General features: G+C 38.2%; 1 protein-coding gene across 7 annotated transcripts in view; it reads right to left on the reverse strand.

Moving 5' to 3' along the window:
- LOC127624379 (serine/threonine-protein kinase MRCK beta-like) overlaps positions 1-22228 on the reverse strand; it is a 101530-nt gene that overhangs the window by 28764 nt on the left and 50538 nt on the right. For all 7 annotated transcript variants that reach the window (XM_052099176.1, XM_052099175.1, XM_052099177.1 and 4 more), the window contains exons 6-16: positions 16989-17082; positions 13128-13328; positions 11298-11546; positions 9576-9810; positions 8842-8961; positions 8445-8578; positions 6282-6524; positions 4035-4145; positions 1754-2001; positions 1342-1447; positions 1113-1237 (exon numbers count right to left, since the gene is read on the reverse strand). In XM_052099176.1, the coding sequence (XP_051955136.1) occupies positions 1113-1237; positions 1342-1447; positions 1754-2001; positions 4035-4145; positions 6282-6524; positions 8445-8578; positions 8842-8961; positions 9576-9810; positions 11298-11546; positions 13128-13328; positions 16989-17082 (1866 nt within the window). The remainder of the gene's footprint in view (positions 1-1112; positions 1238-1341; positions 1448-1753; positions 2002-4034; positions 4146-6281; positions 6525-8444; positions 8579-8841; positions 8962-9575; positions 9811-11297; positions 11547-13127; positions 13329-16988; positions 17083-22228) is intronic.

Genomic DNA, 22228 nt, shown 5'->3' on the forward strand with positions numbered 1-22228 from the left:
AATTATGACAATTAATTCTCTCTTTAAGGGCTTTCACGATTCATTGTCATATAAATTGTCATATTTCTTAATGTGTGCTTTTTACACCTCAAGTCATTTTTACATATTTACCTTCAAATATATAAATTAAAATAAAATGGGGATATACTGTATGATTTCATTATAAGGCTTTAAAAACTTATGAATGACATAAAAAATAATGTTTTAAATATCAAACTATTTCTAAATACTTAAAATATGTCTATTTTTGATCAACCTTAGTTTTGATCAATTTACATTTACACTATTGTTTTTTAAACTCATATATTATATATTTTTATAATAAAATAGAATTATGATATATCTTTTATTATATCTATATTAGATATTTTTATATTATGCAATAGTAAAATATTTCTGTCTGAATTTCTTTGCTTTCACGTTATTTTAATGCTCTGAATAAACCTGATTGAGCCCTTATTTCTCATGAAGCAAAACCTTTTGAGATTTCGTATCATAAATGTATGACTCAACAGAAACGGAGTAAAGGTGTGTCTCTTCCTCTTTGTCATGGCATGTCATTAACACTGCCTGTATGAACCAGGAACATTTGCCATTACATAATCGTTAAAAGGGAATCCGGAGCACTTTGCATTCACTATCAAAATTTATACTTGTTTGTTTGTTTATATTTTCGTGGGAGTTTGGCACGAGCCTCTGCTGACAGCGTGCGCATCAGAGCACTTGAGAAGCGCTGTAAAAAAACCTGTTTGACGTCCGCAGTGCGTCTCAGTGAAGGTTGGACTTGCAGACAAAACATTCATGGCATTTATGCAGTATAGTCGCTTAAAATTCCCTTGTATAGGCATTCAAATGTGATTGAAATTTGAATGCCCAATAATCGCGGTTAGATCAAATAATCGCGATAAGGTTATTTAATAATCGCGAATGGCCTAATGCATTCAGATCATTTTTAAGGAAGGAAATAAAATGTATGTGTGCAAGAGTTGGGTTCGGCAAATAGTTGAACTTTGACAGCCCTAATTATTTAATATAAGATATTTTTTGTTGAACAGCTACAAATGGTCTTTGAACATTGTACAATTACTGCATGTTAGAGATGTCCTTCTCACCATTGGATAATCTCAGCGATCTGTGCCTCCCAGTGCGCCACACTTTCTTTTTTTGAAGCCAGATCCTGGAGCTCGTCCTCCAGCTGCATGTTCTGAGCCGTCAGCTTGTCCACAAAAGTGCAAAGCTGCAGGGGAGAAGATATCAGGCTCAGTGTATAATGCTCACCTTAACAAGGACTGACTGTCACTGCAACACTGCCTCTAGCCAAATGACATGCATAAGTCCTACCCTGTCTGTTTCTGCGGTGAGTTTACGGTTTTCATCAGAGACGAGGCTGCGTTCACGCTCATACTTCTCCTTCAGGGCACCCAGGGAGTCGTCCATTTCATTTTGCCTGTGGAAATGGAGACGGGGATGGAATTAGTGTTTGATATGTGTATTTTAATGGCTGATGATATTATTTTAAACAATATTCACTCTAAATTTACTCAAAACTATCTGAAAACACAAAATGTTCATTTCTTATTAACAAAAGTGGAACTAGCACTGGGATAAACTTTCAGCATGATGACCTCAAAAAGGAAACATGAAGTCCAATTAATAGATCTACCCACTATACCGGTCTATCCCTATCTGGAATCAAATCAAATTTGTTAAAATTAAACTGTCACTTTTGCAGATAGTTTGCAGCTCTCCTCACCGTTCTCGCTTGGCCTTTTCCAGTTTGTCTTTAAGCACCAGCAGCTCTTTGTGCAGGGAGAGCTGCTGGCCCTCAGAATCATGGAGCTCCTTCCTCAGGTTCTTCAGCTCTGTAGTGTGACTGGCTTCACGCCTCACCAGCTCCTCCTCATAGAACAACACCTTTTTGTCCAGCTCTGACTTCACCTTGGTGAGCTCCTGCTGGGTCTCTGAACTGAGGACTGATGTGCGACCGGTTCCTTGCTTCATCTGAGAGATATACAGAGGGAGAGAGACTCTGACAGATATACTGTGTGTGTATATATATATATATAGACAAGAGGAAAGAGGGAAAGGAGGAGAGCTGTTCTCCTTGACTCTCATGCAGATGGTAAAGACATAAAAGAAAGCAGGAACATCCAGCTAATTATAAGCATGCAGGATATCCCAAGCAAGGCAGGAGGAAAAAGAAAGCACGGAGGGAAAGTAAGGTGATATATGGGGTTAATAGGTGAAAGGAGGAAGCCAGCTTATAGCTAAAATATACCCTCCCATGGAAGGTAAAGAACAGATGAATAATTGAAAAAAAAAAAAAAAAAAAGGCAAAGGGTTGAATCTCACAAAACAAACAACATGTCCAGGTATTATAGCCAAAAAAATAAATAATGAATTATAGTATCTCATAATTTTATTAAAGAAAAAGTTTACTTTTAGGACCATTAGAATAAATAAACAAAAAGAAAAATTATCATTATTGTAATATGATTTTTATTTCCTTAATACGTCATGGTGGGATAGTCATATGTCATGCTGATCAAATAAATAAAACAATGGCTTATGAATGGCTTACTTATAATTAACTAATAATTATTTTAACAGAATTTTAACATCAAGTAATTTTAAAGTCATTCATTTTAAATGGTCCTAGAAATATGCTTCCATTTTCTTTGAAAAACATGTGAGATTCACCCAAGGAGAAAGATTCACTAGCCTAATAAACTAACTGTCCTGGCTTATAGGAGTAGTTCATCCAAAAATGAAAATTCTCTCACATAATTTACTCACCCTAAAGCCATCCCAGATGTGTATGACTTTCTTTCCTCTGCAGAACACAAATTCATTTTAGTTAAAACATCTCAGCTCTGTAGGTCCATACAATGCAAGTGAATGGTGGCCAGAACGTTGAAGCTCCAAAAAACACATAAAGGCAGCATAAAAGTAATAATAATAATAATAATAATTCCTTGCATTTATATAGCGCTTTTCTAGGCACTCAAAGCGCTTTACATAGTATAGGGGGAATCTCCTCAACCACCACCAGTGTGCAGCATCCACCTGGATGCTGCACACTGTGGATGCTGCACACTGGTGGATGCTGCACCCACCAGTGTGCAGCATCCACCAGTGTGCAGCATCCACCTGGATGATGCGACGGCAGCCATAGTGCGCCAGAACGCCCACCACACACCAGCTATTGGTGGAGAGGACAGAGTATAGTTATGTAGCCAATTCAGGGATGGAGATTAATACGATGCCATGGTAGATAGGGGCCAATGGCAATAATCAATCCAACTCCATGGGTTAAATCCATGTCCTCAGAAGCAATATGATAGGTGTAGGTGAGAAACAGTGCTTTTTACTACAAATTTCCACTTTCCCATTCTCCTTGTGTTTTTTTTTGACGATTCCATTCTTTGTGCATATCGCCACCTATTTGTTTTAAATATTTATCTATTTCTCTTCCACATCTATCAAATCGCTCCTTGTTACTGCAAAGCTTATTTTTTCCTTCACTGAACAACGTCTTTATGTTTTTTTGTTCCTTAGCCAAAGTCACCTTTGGCTTGCTTACTGGGGTCTAAATACAAAAATGATTTACTTATTTAGGCACAATCTACAATCATGTTTTTATCAAACCGCACAATGATGACTAAGACATTACAGTTATAGCATGATTTCCGGTAAAGCTGCTTTGAAATGATGTTTGTTGTAAAAAGGGCTACATATAAATAAAATTGAAGACATGGATTTAACCACTGGTGACTGGACATTACTTATGCTGCCTGTATGTGCTTTTTGGAGCTTCAAAGTTCTGGCAACCATTCACTTGCATTGTATGGACCTAAAGAGCTGAGATATTCTTCTAAATATCTTCATTTCTTTATTCTGAAGAACAAAGAAAGTCATACACATCTGGGATGGTATGAGGGTGAGTAAATTATGAGAATTTTTAGTTTTGGGTGAACTATTCCTATTATAAGTCATAAGAGAAGCAGCACACTAAGAATGATGTGATCTCTGACCTTGAGTGTTTCCAGCTCACTCTCCAGTTGTTTGGAGTAGACTTCACTGTGCTCTCTGAGCTTACGCTCCTTAGAGGCTTCAGCACACGCATCCTCCAGCTGAGACTCCATCTATCACACACACAATAAAAACAATCAATATGAACGACATGTGGAATCAGATGAATAATCTTAAACCCATTCCCTTACTCTTGGCCTAATTTTAACCACACACACACCCCGTCTTAAACACTATACAGTGGCCCCCAAAAACATTTAAATACTGATGTCATACTTAATGTCAATGCATTAGGCAACAAAACAATAAACCAAGTGGCAAGTGCAAAACTATTGCTATTGTTTTAAATTTAAAACCAAACAAACTTTTGTGAAATGTTTTGCTTAATGGGTGCATGTGCTCTGTTTCTTTCACATAAATGCCAAGTGAAGCTTAAGTGTCCAAATATTTTTGGGGGCCACTGTGTTTGGCATCTCTCATTTTGATCCGGGAGCCATAAGTCTTTCATTACTAAAGACTTCATGAAATCAAGAGAGCAACAATTAAATTTGTCCCAAGACAAATCCACACAAACTATTCTGCAAAAAAAGTCATGTGTCCACAAGACTGTGAACGTGAAAGACGACAAACGAGAGGAAAAGAGTGTATAAATGGGGGAGGGTCTGGTGGCTGACACAGCATTAAGAGGCCAGTGCTGTCCCTGCTCCAGCTGCAGTCAGCAGTGGGCCTGCACTGCGGTCAGTGTTGCCCATCTGGCTCTAGTTAGCCACTGAGGTCCAGAGGAGGTCATGGGGTCTGTGAGGCTGGTCTGCCTCATGGAGGGGGAAGGCGGGCGAGCAGGGGCGTGAAGAAATTCTTGCTGTTGTCTAGGGAGATCTTGAACTGTTGCGCTAAACTAAAGAGCTGGATTCCCTGCCTCTCCATCGCATCGTCTCTCTCTGGAGCGTGACTTATGAACTTCAAAAATGTGCTGCATTCCAAGGCCTAGTGCTGTGTTTGACCGTGTGCTCCGTCAGCCCCAGGGGCCTTAACATGTTGATGCTGAGTAATAAATAACTGATGGGAGCTGGACAAACCCAGTTTGGAATACCAGGATGACACATACAGGGTAAATACATTTTCCAGATGAAAGCCCACAACAATCCATCTCCATTTGGTCCAAAAACTGATCCAAAAATCATAACATTGCAAGTGGGGGCACGACCCTGACTCTTTTTAATCATGTTCCTAACAAGCAGGTCACGGGTGCGCACCCAAAACAGAGCAGCTGCATTTAAACTAAGGACTGCACTGACCAAGCAGTCGATTAGTTCTGCCACTAGTATATGAGTTGGATCTGTGTTGACTAATCGTTGATCAAATGGACAGGGATTTCATTTCTAATGTCCCAATATTGTGGAACTCACTATTAAGTGATATTAGAGTGGCATGAACTCTTTAAGTTTTTTTAAATGCAATCTCTGAATTATAAAAAAAAAAGTTCCAGAAAAGCTTTTACTTGATGGTTTAATTTTGTATTATTATTATTATTGTTAATACTGTGCACATTTTATATTTTTTTCAGTTAAAGCTTTCAAGAATATTCTATTCTGATTAGTCAATCACACCATCCAACACTCTGATACATCTGAATAATGACTGCACATCCAGGTTTTTTTTTTTTAAGTAATATCAGACCACCCATACGGGTATTGCAAGTTAATAATTTGATTAAGCTTATGGATTGTTGATTAATCAGTTTCAGCCAAAATGTGTTTCTCTGTATATGAACATTATGTTTACTGCACAAACCATAATAGTGCATTTAAGTGCACCATGACAACAAGCATTGTTGACCTGCCGGTTTCCCTGCACCATCCACACCGACAATCACAACAGTTCCCGCCAGGAGAGCATGCATGTACATTCACCTGAAATCTCACCATCACCATTGTAAAAGCATGTTATTAACTGTATCCACACCACGTGTTATTATCTGATTAATTTCAAATAAAAAAATACTTGCATTTCTTAAGTGTATTTGTTTTCCAAAAAAGAAAAATGATACATAATTTCTTAATTATATTTAAACATAGGCTACATGCACATACATCTGTGACTGTTTCATGCTGTCAAGTTTCCCTCTAGCTAGATTAAGGAATTTTTCTCAATGTTAGATCCATGCACCCCTTTCTGGACAACTAGTCAACTAGTAAAAATGACTATTCATGCAAGCACTAATTTACACAACTCCTTCCCTCGTGGCTCACCTCCTTGCGGGCTTTCTCAGTTTTGCGGATGTCCTGGCGCATGGCATCGATCTTCTGCATCACCACCTCCATCTCCTCCTCCTTGTCTCGCAGCTGCCGTGACAGACGCTGCTTCTGCGAGCGCAGCTCGGCCATGCGCTCGTTCACCTCAGAGAACTCCTGCATGGCCAGCTTCCTTTGCTGATGGGCGTCCTTCAGCTCCTTGGTCTGAGACTTCAGGCGATTCAGAGACTCCACCAGTTGCTGGAAAAGAAAAAGACAGATAGATGCACATCAGGTCAGAGAAGCTGATGATAGTATGACGGAGGGAATGAGGGTGGATGACAGGAACTGACAAAAATGAGAGAAGATCAAAAAACGATACCACAGAAACAGCTGTACGGGCGAGAGTGCGAGAGATACAGTGGAAGGAGAGAAGAAGTGCAGCCAGACCCAAAGAGGAGAGAGAGAAAAGAGGCTAAATGAGAAATAGAAATTGTCAAGAGAATTGGGAGTTGGGTGTGCGTAAAAAAAGGGACACACGCTTGAAAGGACAATATCATCCTGCTTCTGCTGTCGTGCAGCACATTTGAAATGAACGTAACAAAGAGGAAAAGTATTTTGCACTAATGGCAGTTCCCCTGTTCAATCGGCTCTATACAACAGCTTTGGAGAGCTTCAGTGGGTACGAGCCAATCGAGACTATGGATCAACAGTCAAGTGGAATGGCCCGAGAAATCAGATTAGCTATAAATGTGAGGCACTTTGAGAATTCTGACCTGCATTTTGTGAGGGGTGATGAAATTAATCTTGATGAAGGGGCCTAGTGTTTATATCCTTCCTGACTGATTAAGACTGAGGGACAAATAAGGTTCATAAAGAGACAGTGGCATTAGGTGAGCACAGGAATAATAGGTTTTCTGGCGAAGACAATTTTTTTTGTCTTCAGCTTGGAAGAAGACAGCATATTGTTTGCAGTGTTTTCTACATTGCAATTTATGAGAAAAGAATCATAATTTAGCCGAGATGTGTTGTCCTCTCTGTCCAACTCAGAAACAAATCGCTCAAGTCATGAATCACTCTTAAAACTCACTTTCTTACTGAATTACCTCAAATGAGTCCCTTGTTCACTGAACTACAGAGCCAAGAACTGTTACAGTGCAACATGATCACTCCGGAAGTCTGCATGTTGTTTCAGAGAGTTATGGTACCCTAGGATCAGACATATTGTGCCGACTTACCATCAAGTGCCATCTCATTTCAGACGTTTAATGCATCGAGCATGTTAACCTTGCCCTGTGGCGCGACCGGAAGTATGACGCTTCAGCAGCATTAGAGACCAGGGTTCAAATCCAGCATTTGAACCAGGAAGTAATCGCGTTCACACAATCTGTGACAAGTGCGATTCAGAGGTTGCATTTTTTCAACTAACATAACATTTTTACTCTACTGATGGTTAGGTTTAGGGTTTGGGGCTACAGTTTATAAAATATGCATTCCTCTTCCATGTATTATAGCCTGTACAGCGGCAAACAATTCGCTTTGCAACTCGCTTTTGGCGCCCCTCTGTGGATGTTACACCTGGAAAATAAAGCTCACACATACCAGTATGCCCAAAAACAGTTAACACTTTGGCCACTGGGGGCAGGGTTTCACAGTTCATTAAGCACAGACCAATTTCAGCTAAAGAGAAGTCAACCTACTATTTCTGATTTCACTTTGAGATCAGTCTGTAAAGCAAAAGTTAGAAATTCAAGGTTACCAAAACATAAAATCAGTTTACTGAATGGTTCATAAGACAACATGTAGTCAAAGGTACATATCCATATAAGAGATTAAGAGTTTTATCACAATAATAATGGTATTTTCATTTAAATAATATTATGTTAGAATAAAATTGTACTGTTATTGTTTAAAAAGGCCTAATTTTGGGTATGGGTTGGTGCCTCCGCTGCAATAACAAAATCATGTATGAAACACAGGATTATTTGTATCACTCACTGTAAATAATGCCAATGTGAACTTGTTTTTGTATAAAGGTAATCATGGCCCCCTCTGGTATCTCTGTACAGAAACTAAATAAAAAAACTAAGGTATACAGAGATAAATTTGTGGGCATCTAATTTTGAATTTGAGGTGTTAAGTACCCATTTCTGCAGGTGATTAAACTCTACAAATTCATACCTTATGGATTTCCTCTTTCTCCTGCTTGAGGGCTTTAACTTGCTTGTCCAGGGCTTTAAGTTTGGTGGAGGAACTTTCAAAGTCCTGTCGAAGAGTCACAGCTTCTTCAAGCTGGTGCTCCAGCCTATCAGAGTCTGAGGAGGAACAAGTCACTCAAGAGTTAGCTTGGATACTGAACTGGAAACAGACAAAAATGCATAGCCACATGAAGCAAGTGAAAATGCGGATGACTCATAATTTTACTAAGAATGTGAGTTTATTGCTGTTAATAAATAACTCATGCCTGTCAGTCAATAGGACAGACAGCATATGCAATGGCTTTGACATGACTCATAGCATAGACTTTATCATACAATTTCTGGTTGTATCCTTTGACAACAATTCTGCGGCCTCTCACCTGTCAATTTCTTTTTGAGGCGATCGATTTCCTCGTTGAGTTTTTTTATCTCTTTATCACGACCGAGTGTGCCGGCCCCACGCCCAGAGCCATGGAGGGACTGAACAGCCTGAGTGGATTCTAGGAAATCACATGTAGAATAAACAAACATTACATACTCTGAAGACAGTCATAAACAAGTCACTAATGATAGAGATAACAAATGTAATACTTTTACTTACTATCACTGTGTTATAAAAAAAAACGCTGGATGCTATCTGTTTTCTACACATCTCTAAATATCTTCTTGAAGGTTACATGTTCTCAGCAGCTAATCATTCACATTGTGGTGAGCACCAATTATTTTTAGCATTGTTTCAAGTGAACCTGTATTACATTTTAGGTTAACTTATTTATTAGTCTGCATCGTAATAGATTTTCTCCTCCATTTTGCATATTTCCTATTTATTTGGTCTCCTAACTTGATATCCTAACTATGCACAATTACATGTTTTACATGTTTTTTATATTGTATATATATATATAATATTGTTTTCCCTGCTGTCTACAACCAGAAAAAAAACTTTCAAACACTTTTTTGGGTCGCAACACAAGAGTTGAGACCTACTTTACTAAAGGATTTACAAAATTAAGCAAAACTCCTCACACTGATGTTACAAGTAGTAGTTTGTAATATAGTTTTTTTATGCTACAAAATAATGTTCCCCATGCGATGTCTGGTGGAATTTAATTACCCTGCAGCCTGCGGTTGAGCTCCTGTTTCTCCTGCTCTAGGCAGCGGATCCTCTTCTCAAAGGCCTCCACCTGCAGACCTCCATCCTGTAGATCCTCTCCAGCACCTCCATCTGTCAGCGACACCCCTCGCACACTGCCACGGTCGGAAAAACAGCTCTCTGTGGTGTAGGTGAAGCCCACAAAGGGCAGGTGCTGCCCAGTGAAACCAGTGTGAGAGACTGGTGGAGCAATATCCTGTAAGGTGGAGAGAAAATGAAAAATGAGAGACACAGAGAGGTCAAAGGTCAACTATTTGACTAGATTTGAGGCCAAATCACGCAGTACTCTCCCAATTCCCGTTGAGTCTCTTGATTTCATATGTGACCAAACTGGTCTCAAACTGATGGGAAAAACATATATGCAGCCATGAAATTAAAACCAATCCCATTTACTGGTACTTGAAGCACCTTCCTAGTCTTACAGCACACTATTCATCAGTGCGTGTTATTTATAAAAAAAATAAATAAAAACATTGACCTACATGATAAACTTTCATAATCTTTGCTATGCCTCCAATTTCTTTTGGAATAACATCATCAAGCCCTCTTATTTTTCAATCCCTTCCTTCCACCCACCTGTAATAAAGACATTTTAATGATCCAATCAATTCCTAAAGAATAAAATCAAGTCCCCTGCTTGATTGTTTTTTTTTTTCCTCATTGAATATGCTGCTTGTTCGGTATTCTTCCAGAAACCAATAAATTGACCGCTTAGAAGGCCGATAGTATAGCTTTTGCAATCCTTCTGGCTAGATGACTCATACTTATTAACTGGAAGTCAGCAGCTGACAAAAAATTTAATTCTCAAGGCAGAAGCCTGAACTCTTCTTTAAAGCTTGGAGCCATTCCTGGAATATTTTAAGAAAACCACTATGTACTAGGGTTATTTTCTTTTTACCTTTACATTTTTATTTGTTTTGTCTTTTGTGTCACTTTTTTTTCTTCGTTTTTTCAGTTTATCTACTGTGTGTAACAGTGTTTACTTTGTGTTATATGTATCCATCATTTATTTAAAACTTTTTATCTGACTGTCCTGTGATAAAACTAAAAAAAATAATAAATTACAAGTTGGGGGAAGAAAAAAAATGCTGCTTCACTCTGAAATGTCACATTATGAAAGAAAAATGGGTTGCGAATTCACTTTTTGTTAATGTTCCTTGAGGTTCACATAATATTATTAAAGTTTTTGCACCAAAAAACAATAACGCTTTGTAAAACTTGATCTTTTACCACCATCGATGTTGCCCCTCTGACAGAAACACTTAGTTTTGCTGCTGCTTCTCCTTTAAGACTTGACAGTAAATGCCCACTGTTATGATTGGCTCTCTGCTCTTGACTGACCTACTCACTCCTTGCCATCTCATTGCTCACTGCTACTGGGCGGGGCAACAGAAGTGATAAGGTAAAGTGGGCGTTGATATGTTGTTGTGGAGGCGGTCAGACACAAATGTCTATCACAATGTGACAACACATGTGGAAAAAGTAGAGAACGAGACATTTTGGCAGCTTGGTTTCAATAAATGCTTTTTTGCAATGACGAGGATGTTTTGAGTTCTGAAACATAGTGTGTTTTTATAGTACAATGACCTCTTACATGTTAAGAGATCAAGGAATATGTAATTCCTCATGTCATGACCCCTTTAAATAACATTCAACAATAAGAGCATTTAGAGTGACACTGACCGGGTTTTTCAGTACATCATCATCCACATCAAAGTTGGAGGTATCTGAGGGAGAGCTGACATCAGGGATATACGGAGCCTCTGTGTTGCGAATGTTTTCCCAGTCAATGCCGGAAAAGAAGGGGTGCTTCTTGAACTCCTCGATGCCATGTTGACCTAGCCTACGCTCCCTACTGCAGATCAGCCTCTGGATCAAATCTTTAGCCTCCTCGGACACGTCTGTGATATGGAAGGGAAACTGGAAACGCTCCTAAATTGTGCAAATAGTAGAAAATAATTACTCCGGTCACCTGCAAAGCGACACTGTTTAACAAGTCAGAGCTTGTATGCTACCTACCAGGTCATGATTTATTTTTTTCATTTCCATCGATTTACCCTAGTTAGGGGATGGTATTTTATCAATTTTAAAGAGTCAATGTGATAGGTTAAGTCTGATATGGACAGGAATACAACTGTGAGTGTTTACACAAGCAATGTGTAGAAAAGGTTTACCCCAAGTTATTAGATACTGGATCTATAAACATCTGAATAAATTTGGTTCTATACCGTCTTTCCCCGTAACATTTATTGGCCAGCTTTCATGCTCAATGAAGCATGCTACATTGTGGCAGTCTTAAATGTTCTTAAATCCACTGAGCAAAAAATATGGAGATAATAAAACTGGATGAGCTATTAATTCCAAAGATGCAAATGTTTATCTATACACAGTCTTCATTTAGACCAGGGGTTTTAAAACTGTGTTCCAGGGACCCCCTGGGGGCCGTAAGGGGGTGCTAGGGGGCCATAAAAAATGTAGGGAAAAAAAGTCTATATTATTTGAAATTATTAAAATTAAATTCTGAATACAAGGGAATAAATCACAATTATTTTATTCTATTGACAGCGATAGTCCAAACATAAGAAATAAAAACAAATCTGCATATTATTTCATGTATTACATAATAACAAAAATCGTATTTGTTGTACTACACTATTCACTTTAAAATAATATTTCTTGTGATAAGTGCTTTACAAATTAATTTAAATTTAAATGAAACGTTTCTCTTCTGGTTTAAATATCTTGCATTACTACAACAGAAAAATACACAATGTCAAATTTACGAACAGTATACATTTTCCATAAAAATATATTTTGCTTTAGTACAATGGCATTATAAAAGCCAGCTATTTTCATCTTGCAAACAATGTTTCTTTATAATATCATGTGTATTATTTTTCACACACAGGGGGTTCCTCGCAAAGGGATTATCATATTTGAGGGTCCTTGTATGAAAACCTCTGATTTAGACAATATGCAAAAGACGGGAGGCCGGGATATGCTTGGAAACAAATAAAACTGCTTTCCCACTTAATGAAAAACCTGAACACAGTTACAGAAAAGCACAATGTGATGAGACAGATGTCTGCACAGGTTGCACCTTTCCAAGTACCTTCCATAAAAACTTTTTTTTTTTTAAACATACAAGATTTTAGGTAAAACATTATTTGAATGTATAAAGGAAAATGCTCTGTAACTGGTCTCATTTTTTTTTACAAAATGTTTAATCACTTTGACTTTAATAGTTTTGTCATGCACTGTGAATTTTTTAAAGTACAAATATTCAATTTAATAAGGCAATAAAACGTTGCATGCTAAAATAAAAAACAAAAAACAAATGCCGTTTAAAAAAAGCTTAAGATGGAGTACAGCATGTCACACTGCAGGACATGTCAACTTTCCAAAGTGTTTCATTCAACAACCCTTATTCAGTGTGTTAAAGTACCAGTGGATCAGGGCTGGGGCAAATACACAAAACCAGACAAAAATAAAACACAAAACGTCGAAGCTCACCTCGTGGTTCATGATTTTTCCATAGGTCTCCACCAAGGACTCAGCATAGAAGGGGGTTTCACCATAGAGCATCTCATACATACAGACACCTAGAGACCACCAGTCACACTCTGGCCCATATTTCCCCATGCCATCTTCCATGGCCTGCAGGATCTCTGGAGAGATGTAGTCTGGAGTGCCCACAGCCACTGAGGACTGGACCTGCACATGAAGATGGCAGAAAGAGACATCACATTAGGTTGGATAGGCCTCCATTTGCAATTAAATAAGACTAAAGCATGGAAAAACTATAAAAGAGAACATATAGTGCATTAATATTGTATTCAGACCCCTTAGTATTCAGATCCACATTTATTTGTGTTGTAGCCTTATGTTAAATACTTTAAATTCTTTATTTTTTCACATCAATCTACACTCATCATACCCCATAATGACAAAGCAAAAACAATATTTTTGATAACTTTGCAAATTTATTAAAAAGAAAAAACTGAAATATCACATTGACATAAGTAAAGGTCTGAATACTTATGTCAATTTGCGATTTCAGATTTTCATTTTAATTCATTTGCAAAGATATACAAAATCTGGTTGTGCTTTGCCATTATGGGGTATGGAGTGTAGATTGATGTGAAAATGGTAATAATTCAAAGTATTTTAGCACAAGGCTGCAACATAAAATGTGAAAAAAATGAAGAGGACTGAATACTTTATGAATGCACTGCATATCCTTTAAATGAACAGCAATAGCTATATTAACCAAGACAGCACAATAACTAAAAAGAACATTCTAGGTATATAATATTCACCCTACCAAGTCTTGCTCAATCTTGCTCATGAAACATGTGCTCAGTAACCATACAAAGCACTCAAAAACATTCACAAAATCTTGACCTCAGGTTATTTTTCTATAATGATTGATTCTGGAGAAGACGTAAAGAGGGCATAAAGAAGATAACCCTGAAAGACACCAAGAGAATGAGATGATGAATAAAAAAAGCCCACAAGCACAACAGATTTAAAACTCACTTGTTGTTGACTGTCACAAATTTACTGAGCAATACTTAAGCCAAAAGCTATCAAAACCATGATACATTTTAACTGTACATAGTATTTTTACCATACCATTTCTTTGCAGTGCTACACCAAATGACACTTGTGTATCTGAAATGGTCCTGCAAATATTAAAGTTCTATTTTCAGTGGATCGATCCAGAAATGTTAGCGAAGGAATCACAATGCCTTTGTGAATATTCTTTTTCCTCACCCTATTTTGAAACTGATAACATTTGATATTTGGATGATTTTTTATATGGAGTGTCTATTTGCACCCTGTTGAAAATAGCATCTGCCCAACAGTGCAGCTAGTTGCTCCCCAATAGTCTGGTGGAACCACAGAAATCTACACAATAGGTGTCGCTGCAGTGGCGTTATATAAAGACAGTGTATGAATGTGTAGTGTTGCCCTGGCGATACAAATTTATATAAATGTTGATTTCATCGCAGTGATTTGGTCATCGGGGAGTGCAGAGAAGACTTTGATCCGTGGGTTCTGTCGATCCCACTCGTTCACACAGCTCGGCATCGATTATGTGTACATTGCATAACTGTATTAATAATATTGTACTAACCATGTTGTTTTGAAAGAAACCATAGATTTACTGCAATTAACCATGGTGGTAGTACAGTAATATGGTGGTATAGTAACCATGGTTAAATTTGTGGTTACTTTAAATTTACAAAAAATACAATGGTAAAACTGTAGTAAAAAAAGGTTATTTTTTCTAAGGTATGGTTAAAGTTAGGTTTAGGTGTAGTGTGTCTGTCTGCAGTGATGCACATACTGTATGTTAGTATTTATATATGGGTCCAAATAGTATCTGACACCATTTGCACTGGGGTGTAAATAGCATATACCATTTTTTTGCACCATGATGCAAAAATCCTCTGCCTTTTTTTTTTTTTTTTTTAAAGCCTCTTAAAGGAATATTCCAGGTTCAATACAAGTTAAACTCAATCGACAGAATTGTTGGCATAATTTTGATTACCACAAAAATTAATTTAGACATTTTTAGCTCTTTCTTTTTCATGGAAAAAAAAAGCAAAAAACTGGGTTACAGTGAAGCACGTACAATGGAAGAGAATGGGGGCATTATTTTTGAATGCTAAAATACTCACCTTTTCAAAAGTATAGCCACTAGACAAACAATATATGTGTTAACATGATTTTAGTGTGATAAAATCACTTACTAACTTCCCTGTGCTAAGTTATAGCCAATTTTAAAACGTTGTTGCTATAACAATGTAATGTCAACAAACCCTAAAATGCTTGCAAATATTATCATTTAAACATGATTTTTAAATGAAGAATTAAAGCAAGTGCTTAAATAAAATTCTAAGCTTCAAATTTCTGCCTTCAAACCCTCCAAAAATTGGCCCCATACACTTCCATTGTTAGTGCCTCAATGTAACCTCGATTTCACTTTTTTGTTAAAGAAAAGGAGAGAGCCGACTGTGGTCCAAATCATCCCGATCAGTGAACATGACTTAAGTTACGGGAGTGTTGCGAATTGAAGCAAAACGGCAAAATTTGTCCACCACCGGGGAAGCATTTTTTTTTCTCTCTCTGAAAGTCAGGACATCAGCATTTCTATTGCTCCAATACCACTCCAACACAAGCATAGGCTAACATTTATAAGAAAGATGGATTTCGTCAAATAGGCCTATAATAAGACAGCTTTATTCACAAATACAGAAAATGACAGCTGTTGACAATGAACTTGAGTGTGGGAGGTAGCCTACAGTAATAATGAGCTCCCACAAGCAAATATTCATTGTGGAAATAAAAAGACTTGTGGCACGAAAAATTACAAACTTCTCCGCTCACAATGGAGAAAACAAAAAAGGTGGGTTATAGTACGTCTTTCTCCTCTTTTAGATTAGTAACCTATCGGCCAAAGAAAAATTAGAAAATTAACATCTGATAATATATCACACTTGCAAATTCCCTATGGATGATGCACAAACATGACATAGATTTCTTTAATTTTATCCAACTGTATTTGCTGATTTGGATTAAAACGTCCCATAACGTCCATATTTATACCAGTATAAATTGTTCAATCATTCTATTTTATTTATTTATTTATAAATAAAATTGGAGTGGTGTGAATCTTAACTAAAGAAGTTTACAGATGTTCAAAGTAAATTTACTAAAAGAAAAAATTGTAATTAAAATAATGTTGTAAAGAAAATGCATGATAAATGTGAAGAAAAACGGCGGCTTTGCACAGCAAGCACCAATACAATTTGCTTTAGAGAAGGTAAAAATCTAGTTATATATACACAAAGGGAAAGATGTGCACATTCAAACTTCACAACAAGCTATTTAGACAGATAAAACTAAAGACGTAAACTGAAATCAATCCAATCAACCACTACAACTACAATCACCTCAACTCAACTACTTTAAATTTAACATAAACAATTAAAAAAAGGTTATGTTCAGTTGCTGTTGAACACAAAACACAAGCAGTTAAAAAACTAAGCTCTCGTCAGTCCTTCTGCATGCTACTGGTACAGGAAACACATTAACAGCTGTAGATAAAAGCCATTTTGGCCTTGGTCTTATTATCAGTGCACTATGGTGACTCATCAGTCTGAGAGCCAGAGGGGTGGGCAGCCCTCCCTTTTAGAGCAGTATGGCCAAAACCAGCTTTATCAATGTCAGGAGCACAGAGAGGAGAGGGCAGGAGCAGGGCTTTCACCAAACAGATAGAGACCACCCTGTAAGGATGACAAACGGGCTCTGGTTTTAGAGCGACACAGAGTAGAACAAAGTTGCGACGTTGCGTCACATACTCACTGTGCCATCTTGCATCATCTTCAGACAGGAGCCGAAGTCAGCGAGACGGATGTGGCCGTTCATGTCCAGTAGAACATTGTCGGGTTTTATGTCCCTGTGGAAAGGGAAACAACTTTCAGCATGCTACAGCTCAAGAAATGCCTTTAAAGAAATAGTAAAGGAAACCCATATGGTGTTATTTTTTAAAGTAGACCATTTTGAAGAATTGTAATGCAACTCTGTGAGAGAAAAAAATAATAATAAAAAAATTGAAAACCCACAAGACTCCAGTCATCTGAAGCCATGCAATAGCTTTGTATGAGGAAAAGAAACTGAAATTAAAAGTTGTTATTCAATGATCACCATCAGCCTTTGCCATAGCTTGTGTCTAGCCAGTGCATCCAGATTAAAAAATGGTACATCAATGCCACTGTCAGCAAAATGGGATTGGTTATTGTGCTATTTAAGATAATTCTGGGTGTGAACATGGACTAGATGGAACTTCAGCGGATGGCACGTTTATCAGTGAATAATGACTTAAATTACAGTCTGATCTTCGCACATATCTATTGTCTTGGAATATAGCACTTGAGTCATGTGGACTAATTTTCTGGTCATTATCTGGTGCAAAGGTCAAAAGCATGAATACAAAATTTGAGTGCTGAAACTGTTATCGGAATATTTAGAACAACTGCCAATCCCGAAAGTTTGGTGATTCTGCTTTTTAACGCTACCTTGTTTCAAATCACTGATCATTAAACAATTTTGATTTACTCTCTATGTCTCTACATGTTTATTGAGGAGTCTTGGGGGAAGAAAATGTTACACAGTCTGGCCCGAATGCTTCGGTACCTCTTGCCAGACGGCAGGAGGGTAAAAAGTTTGTGTGAGGGGTGTGTGGGGTCATCCACAATTCTGGTTGCTTTGCGGATTCAGTGTTTTTTTGTAAATGTCTTTGATGGAGGGAAGATAGACCCCGATGATCTTCTCAGCTGTCCTCACTATCCTCTGCAGGGCTTTGCGGTCCGAAACGGTGCAAGTCCCAAACCAGGCAGTGATGCAGCTGCTCAGAATGCTCTCAATAGTCCCTCTATAGAATGTAGTGCGGATGGGGGGTGGGAGATGTGCTTTCCTCAGCCTTCGAAGAAAGTTTTCTTGGTGATACAGCTGGCGTTGAGGGTCCAGGTGAGGTTCTCTGCCAGCAACACTGCCGTCAATCTTACCCAAATCCACACGATACATTTTCTATCACACATAGCACAAGTTGGAGGCTAATTGTCTAATTCTACCCTCTTTTGACAGGAAAAATTGGTCCGGATTTTTGACTCTTTAAGCTATTGTGGTCGACCGATATATCGGCTGATTTGTTTCTTGCGAGCAGAGAATTGGCTTCTTGCATGTGAAGCGACTGAGACATGTAAAAGTCCTGTCACTGTTCGTTTTGTCATCCTGTTACAACAATAATAGACAACTGAGAGTAACACAGTCTCATTTACATTTATGCATTTGGCAGATGCTTTTATCCAAAGCGACTTACAGTGCACTTCTTACAGGGACAAATCCCCCAGAGCAACCTGAAGTAAAGTGCCTTGCTCAAGGACACAATGGTGGTGGCCGTGGGGATCGAACCAGCGGCCTTCTGATTAACAGTTATGTGCTTTAGCCCACTACGCCACCACCACTCTAGTCCGCATTTAAATAATAAAGTTAAAGTGCTTGCCCATTTCATTCTCCCTCTCTCCTCAACAGTTCCCTGTAACTTTTAACTGTCTTGTCTAATGATAAAAAGGCAAATATCAATAAAACTAAAATCATATACCATCTGCAAATATCTCGTTTAAACAGATGTAATAAACCAACCTCACACAACTTGAACAGATCCAGCATCCTGTGGGGTGCTCATTTATTTACCTCTTAAGCATGTCTTCTATCAGCCTCGCCTCAGCAATTCCCTGTCACTTAACTTTCTTTAATAATGATAAAAGGCAAATATCAATAAAAATTATATACCGTCAGCAAATATGCAGACATCTCGTTTAAAAAGATTTAATTCATGAACCTCATGAAAATTTAGCGTCTTCTTCCCGTCGAGTGCTCATCTAATATCTTGTAGCGGTGGACCGATATATCACAGAGGCTGCTAAATCGGCTGATATTTAGACTTTTATTAATTTCCCGTTTGGCTGATTTTTTTCTTGAGGGTGCCAAAAAGTGAAGCGACTGAGACATGTAAAAACCAGTCACAGTTTTTTTTTTTTGTTACATGCCATCATGTTATTACAATAATAGCCCGGTGTGCAACACAGTGTCATTTAAACGGTCCGCATATAAGAGCCGCGGTTCATGCGTTTGAGCTCATAATGATAAAGTGCTCGCCTGTTTAATTCTCTTTACTTCAAAGTTTCTCTCATTCATAAATCATGACAGTCTGACCTGTGACAAACCAAGGCTGTTTAAACTGTCAGGAGATTGCTGTTGCTCATGCTGGATCCGCACGAGCGCGTGAGTGCAACTTCAAGGCTGCGCCCGAAAACTGTAAAACGCTGCCTCCGGAGGCTGTATACGGAGGTAGGATGAAAATAAGGTGCTAATCAAACTGTTCGGAGACCATTCAAAACAGCTGTTAGTTAAGCCATAACTGATAAGGCAGCAAGGTAGCATGTTGGCTGCCTACGTTTCTGGATGCAGCCCAATTATAATTATAAGCAATTTTATGTTTATGTTATTTACTATATTAAATTGTGTTATATATCGCAATCGTATCAGCCAACCTGCTCTCCGGATATCGGCACAGGCCATCAAAAAAAAAAAAAAAAAAAAAAAAACGGTCGATTACTTAAGCTGTTATAAAGCACTTTTCTGACTCACACCGCTGACTGCCCTGCTCTGAGAGAAGTGTTATTACTCCAGTGGGCAACCACCCTGACGGCTGTTGCTCTCCATGCCCAGCCATGCCCTGCTCTCCATGTAAACAGCCTGCCTTTGTTCAACCTCCTTCGTTTTTTTTTTATCACACACTCTGTCCCTGTCTCTCTACGATTGGGCCACACACACAGTGCTCTCTGTTTCATAGCCCTGGCACCATGGTGAGCACAGCGGGTACAGAGTAAACATGGTGTCAAAACTCATCACACAGCGTCACACAAACACACACAAATAACACCATTCACAACCTCACTGGATATCTTAACAGCTCAGTGAACACATACTGTATATGGTCTCCAGACTAAAAAAATGACTTGGGAGCCATTGGCTCCTAAACTGAAACATTAAGGAGCCAAACGGCTGTTTTTAGTCACTAAATCACAGAATTGCTCAATTTAGACTGCTGTTGAGAAACAAGATAGAAAGCCGAAGGAGAACAGTTGATTAATCAGAGGTTTAATAAACAGTATATACAGTTGAGAAGATATGTTTGCATTCCCTTTAGTCTCATAAATGTTCACACCCCTTTCATAATTTATATAAATATAAAAGACAAAATATTCTTTATTTAGTACTGCTCTTCAGAATCTACATTACAGATATTTACATACAGTATGCATACATATAGTAGTGTGTTGTCTTCTTGAGCATCACTTAATGTTTGCACCTGTTAAAGATGGTGGATTAAGCAAGTCAAATGGGAGATGAAGCAAAACTTACTGTCACTCTCTCAGCAGCTGTAATAGGAACCCCCTCGCAGCTATGGTAATTTGTTTTTTTAAAACTAATTCCAGGGTAATATAACAATAAGCATAATGTTATAAATTTACACATAATATTTCAAAAACTATAATATATGTAATAAAAAAAAAGGGAGATTTACGCTGCTAAATAAGGCAGAAAGACGTAATCACAGTATATGAAAAAAGGTCTCTTTTGCTACTCCAATCCCAATCAATAATTACCAGAAGAAAATAAAGTGGTACACAATACTATTTGAAATGTCTGCACTCCCAGTTGAGCTCACTGACGGCTAATTCGCTGAGAAAATGAATCAGATTCAAACGGCTAACCTGAGCTCCTGAGTTCAAACCCTCAGTTCTTTTTGAGTGATTCATGAAAAAGACACTGTTCAAAAGAGTCGTTTGTTCACGACTCTCTCACACTGGGTTTGTTGTTGTGTACGGTGCAGCAAGCTAGTCAGAAACCGAACGGGTGAAAAGCAGTATGAGACAAACTGGCGCTCTAAAGATGTATTCAGTAACTTACAAGATGACATCTGATGAAGCCGCATATTGAACTCACAGAGCCAGACTGTCAATCAATCGATTTTGGTAACATTAGCGACCAATTTAGTCGCAGTCTGGAGCCCTGTGTATGCATGTTTAAGAGCTCAATCATGACTAAAGTCAGCTTCTTTGGCCTGGCAGGCTGGTCACTATGCGTGAGAATTATGGTAGGGGACGGGCTGTTGTTATTGGCTGTCGAAATGGAGTTTGCACTGCTTCTGTGTCAGAGGGGAAGCCCTAGTAAGCTTGAAGTCGAGGAAGGAAGAGGGGGCTCAGCTGGACCGGATGGCAGCCCAGCACAAGAAGCCAGGAAGAGGCCCCTGAACCTGAACAGACATGCATCCATCTGTGGTCATTTAGTGAAATGACTGGGTCGGTGTGGTACTTTGGATATAAAGTGTGCCCATTGCTAAAACAGGGGCAATGACCACTATTCATACACTTGGGAAATAATCATACACTGGGTAGATCTTTGTTTAGTATGTTGTTTTGTCTGGATATAGTCTCGCGTAAAGCTTTTTGACTATCGGCATAAAGTCTGGTACACATTGCATTACTCTGGCCAAGAACCGCCTACTAAAGAAGGGTCTGTCTAGCAGATATTTAAAGTGACCAACCACAGTTTTTACCTTTTTGCATGATGTGTATGGCCCGTTAAATCAGAAATTAGATACACTGCAAACCCTAATGTTGTTGTACTGGAGAAATCAAGTTGTCTTAATTAAACATTACTTGAAATGTCAAGTTTTGGGCTTATAACTCAAAAACAAAGTTCCTTTAATTTTTGTTTTTCCTTAAAAATCCATAAACTTAAGATTTTAGGCATTAATAACTGAAACTTTTGAGTACAAAACTGAAGCTATGGGGTATACCCACAATGCCTTGCGCTTGAATTATTTAAAAATGCTTATTTTTAGGTCAAAGGGAACATATGGGAACATTTAAAGACTAATAAAGAATTCAATAATAATTAAGTATTATTTATGTTGATTTGTTGCAAATTGTTGTTTCGTGTGAAGTCACCATTAGGGTGATTTGTATCCCCTG

The sequence above is a fragment of the Xyrauchen texanus genome, chromosome 30, assembly GCF_025860055.1.
Source record: "Xyrauchen texanus isolate HMW12.3.18 chromosome 30, RBS_HiC_50CHRs, whole genome shotgun sequence".
Lineage (NCBI taxonomy): Eukaryota > Metazoa > Chordata > Actinopteri > Cypriniformes > Catostomidae > Xyrauchen > Xyrauchen texanus.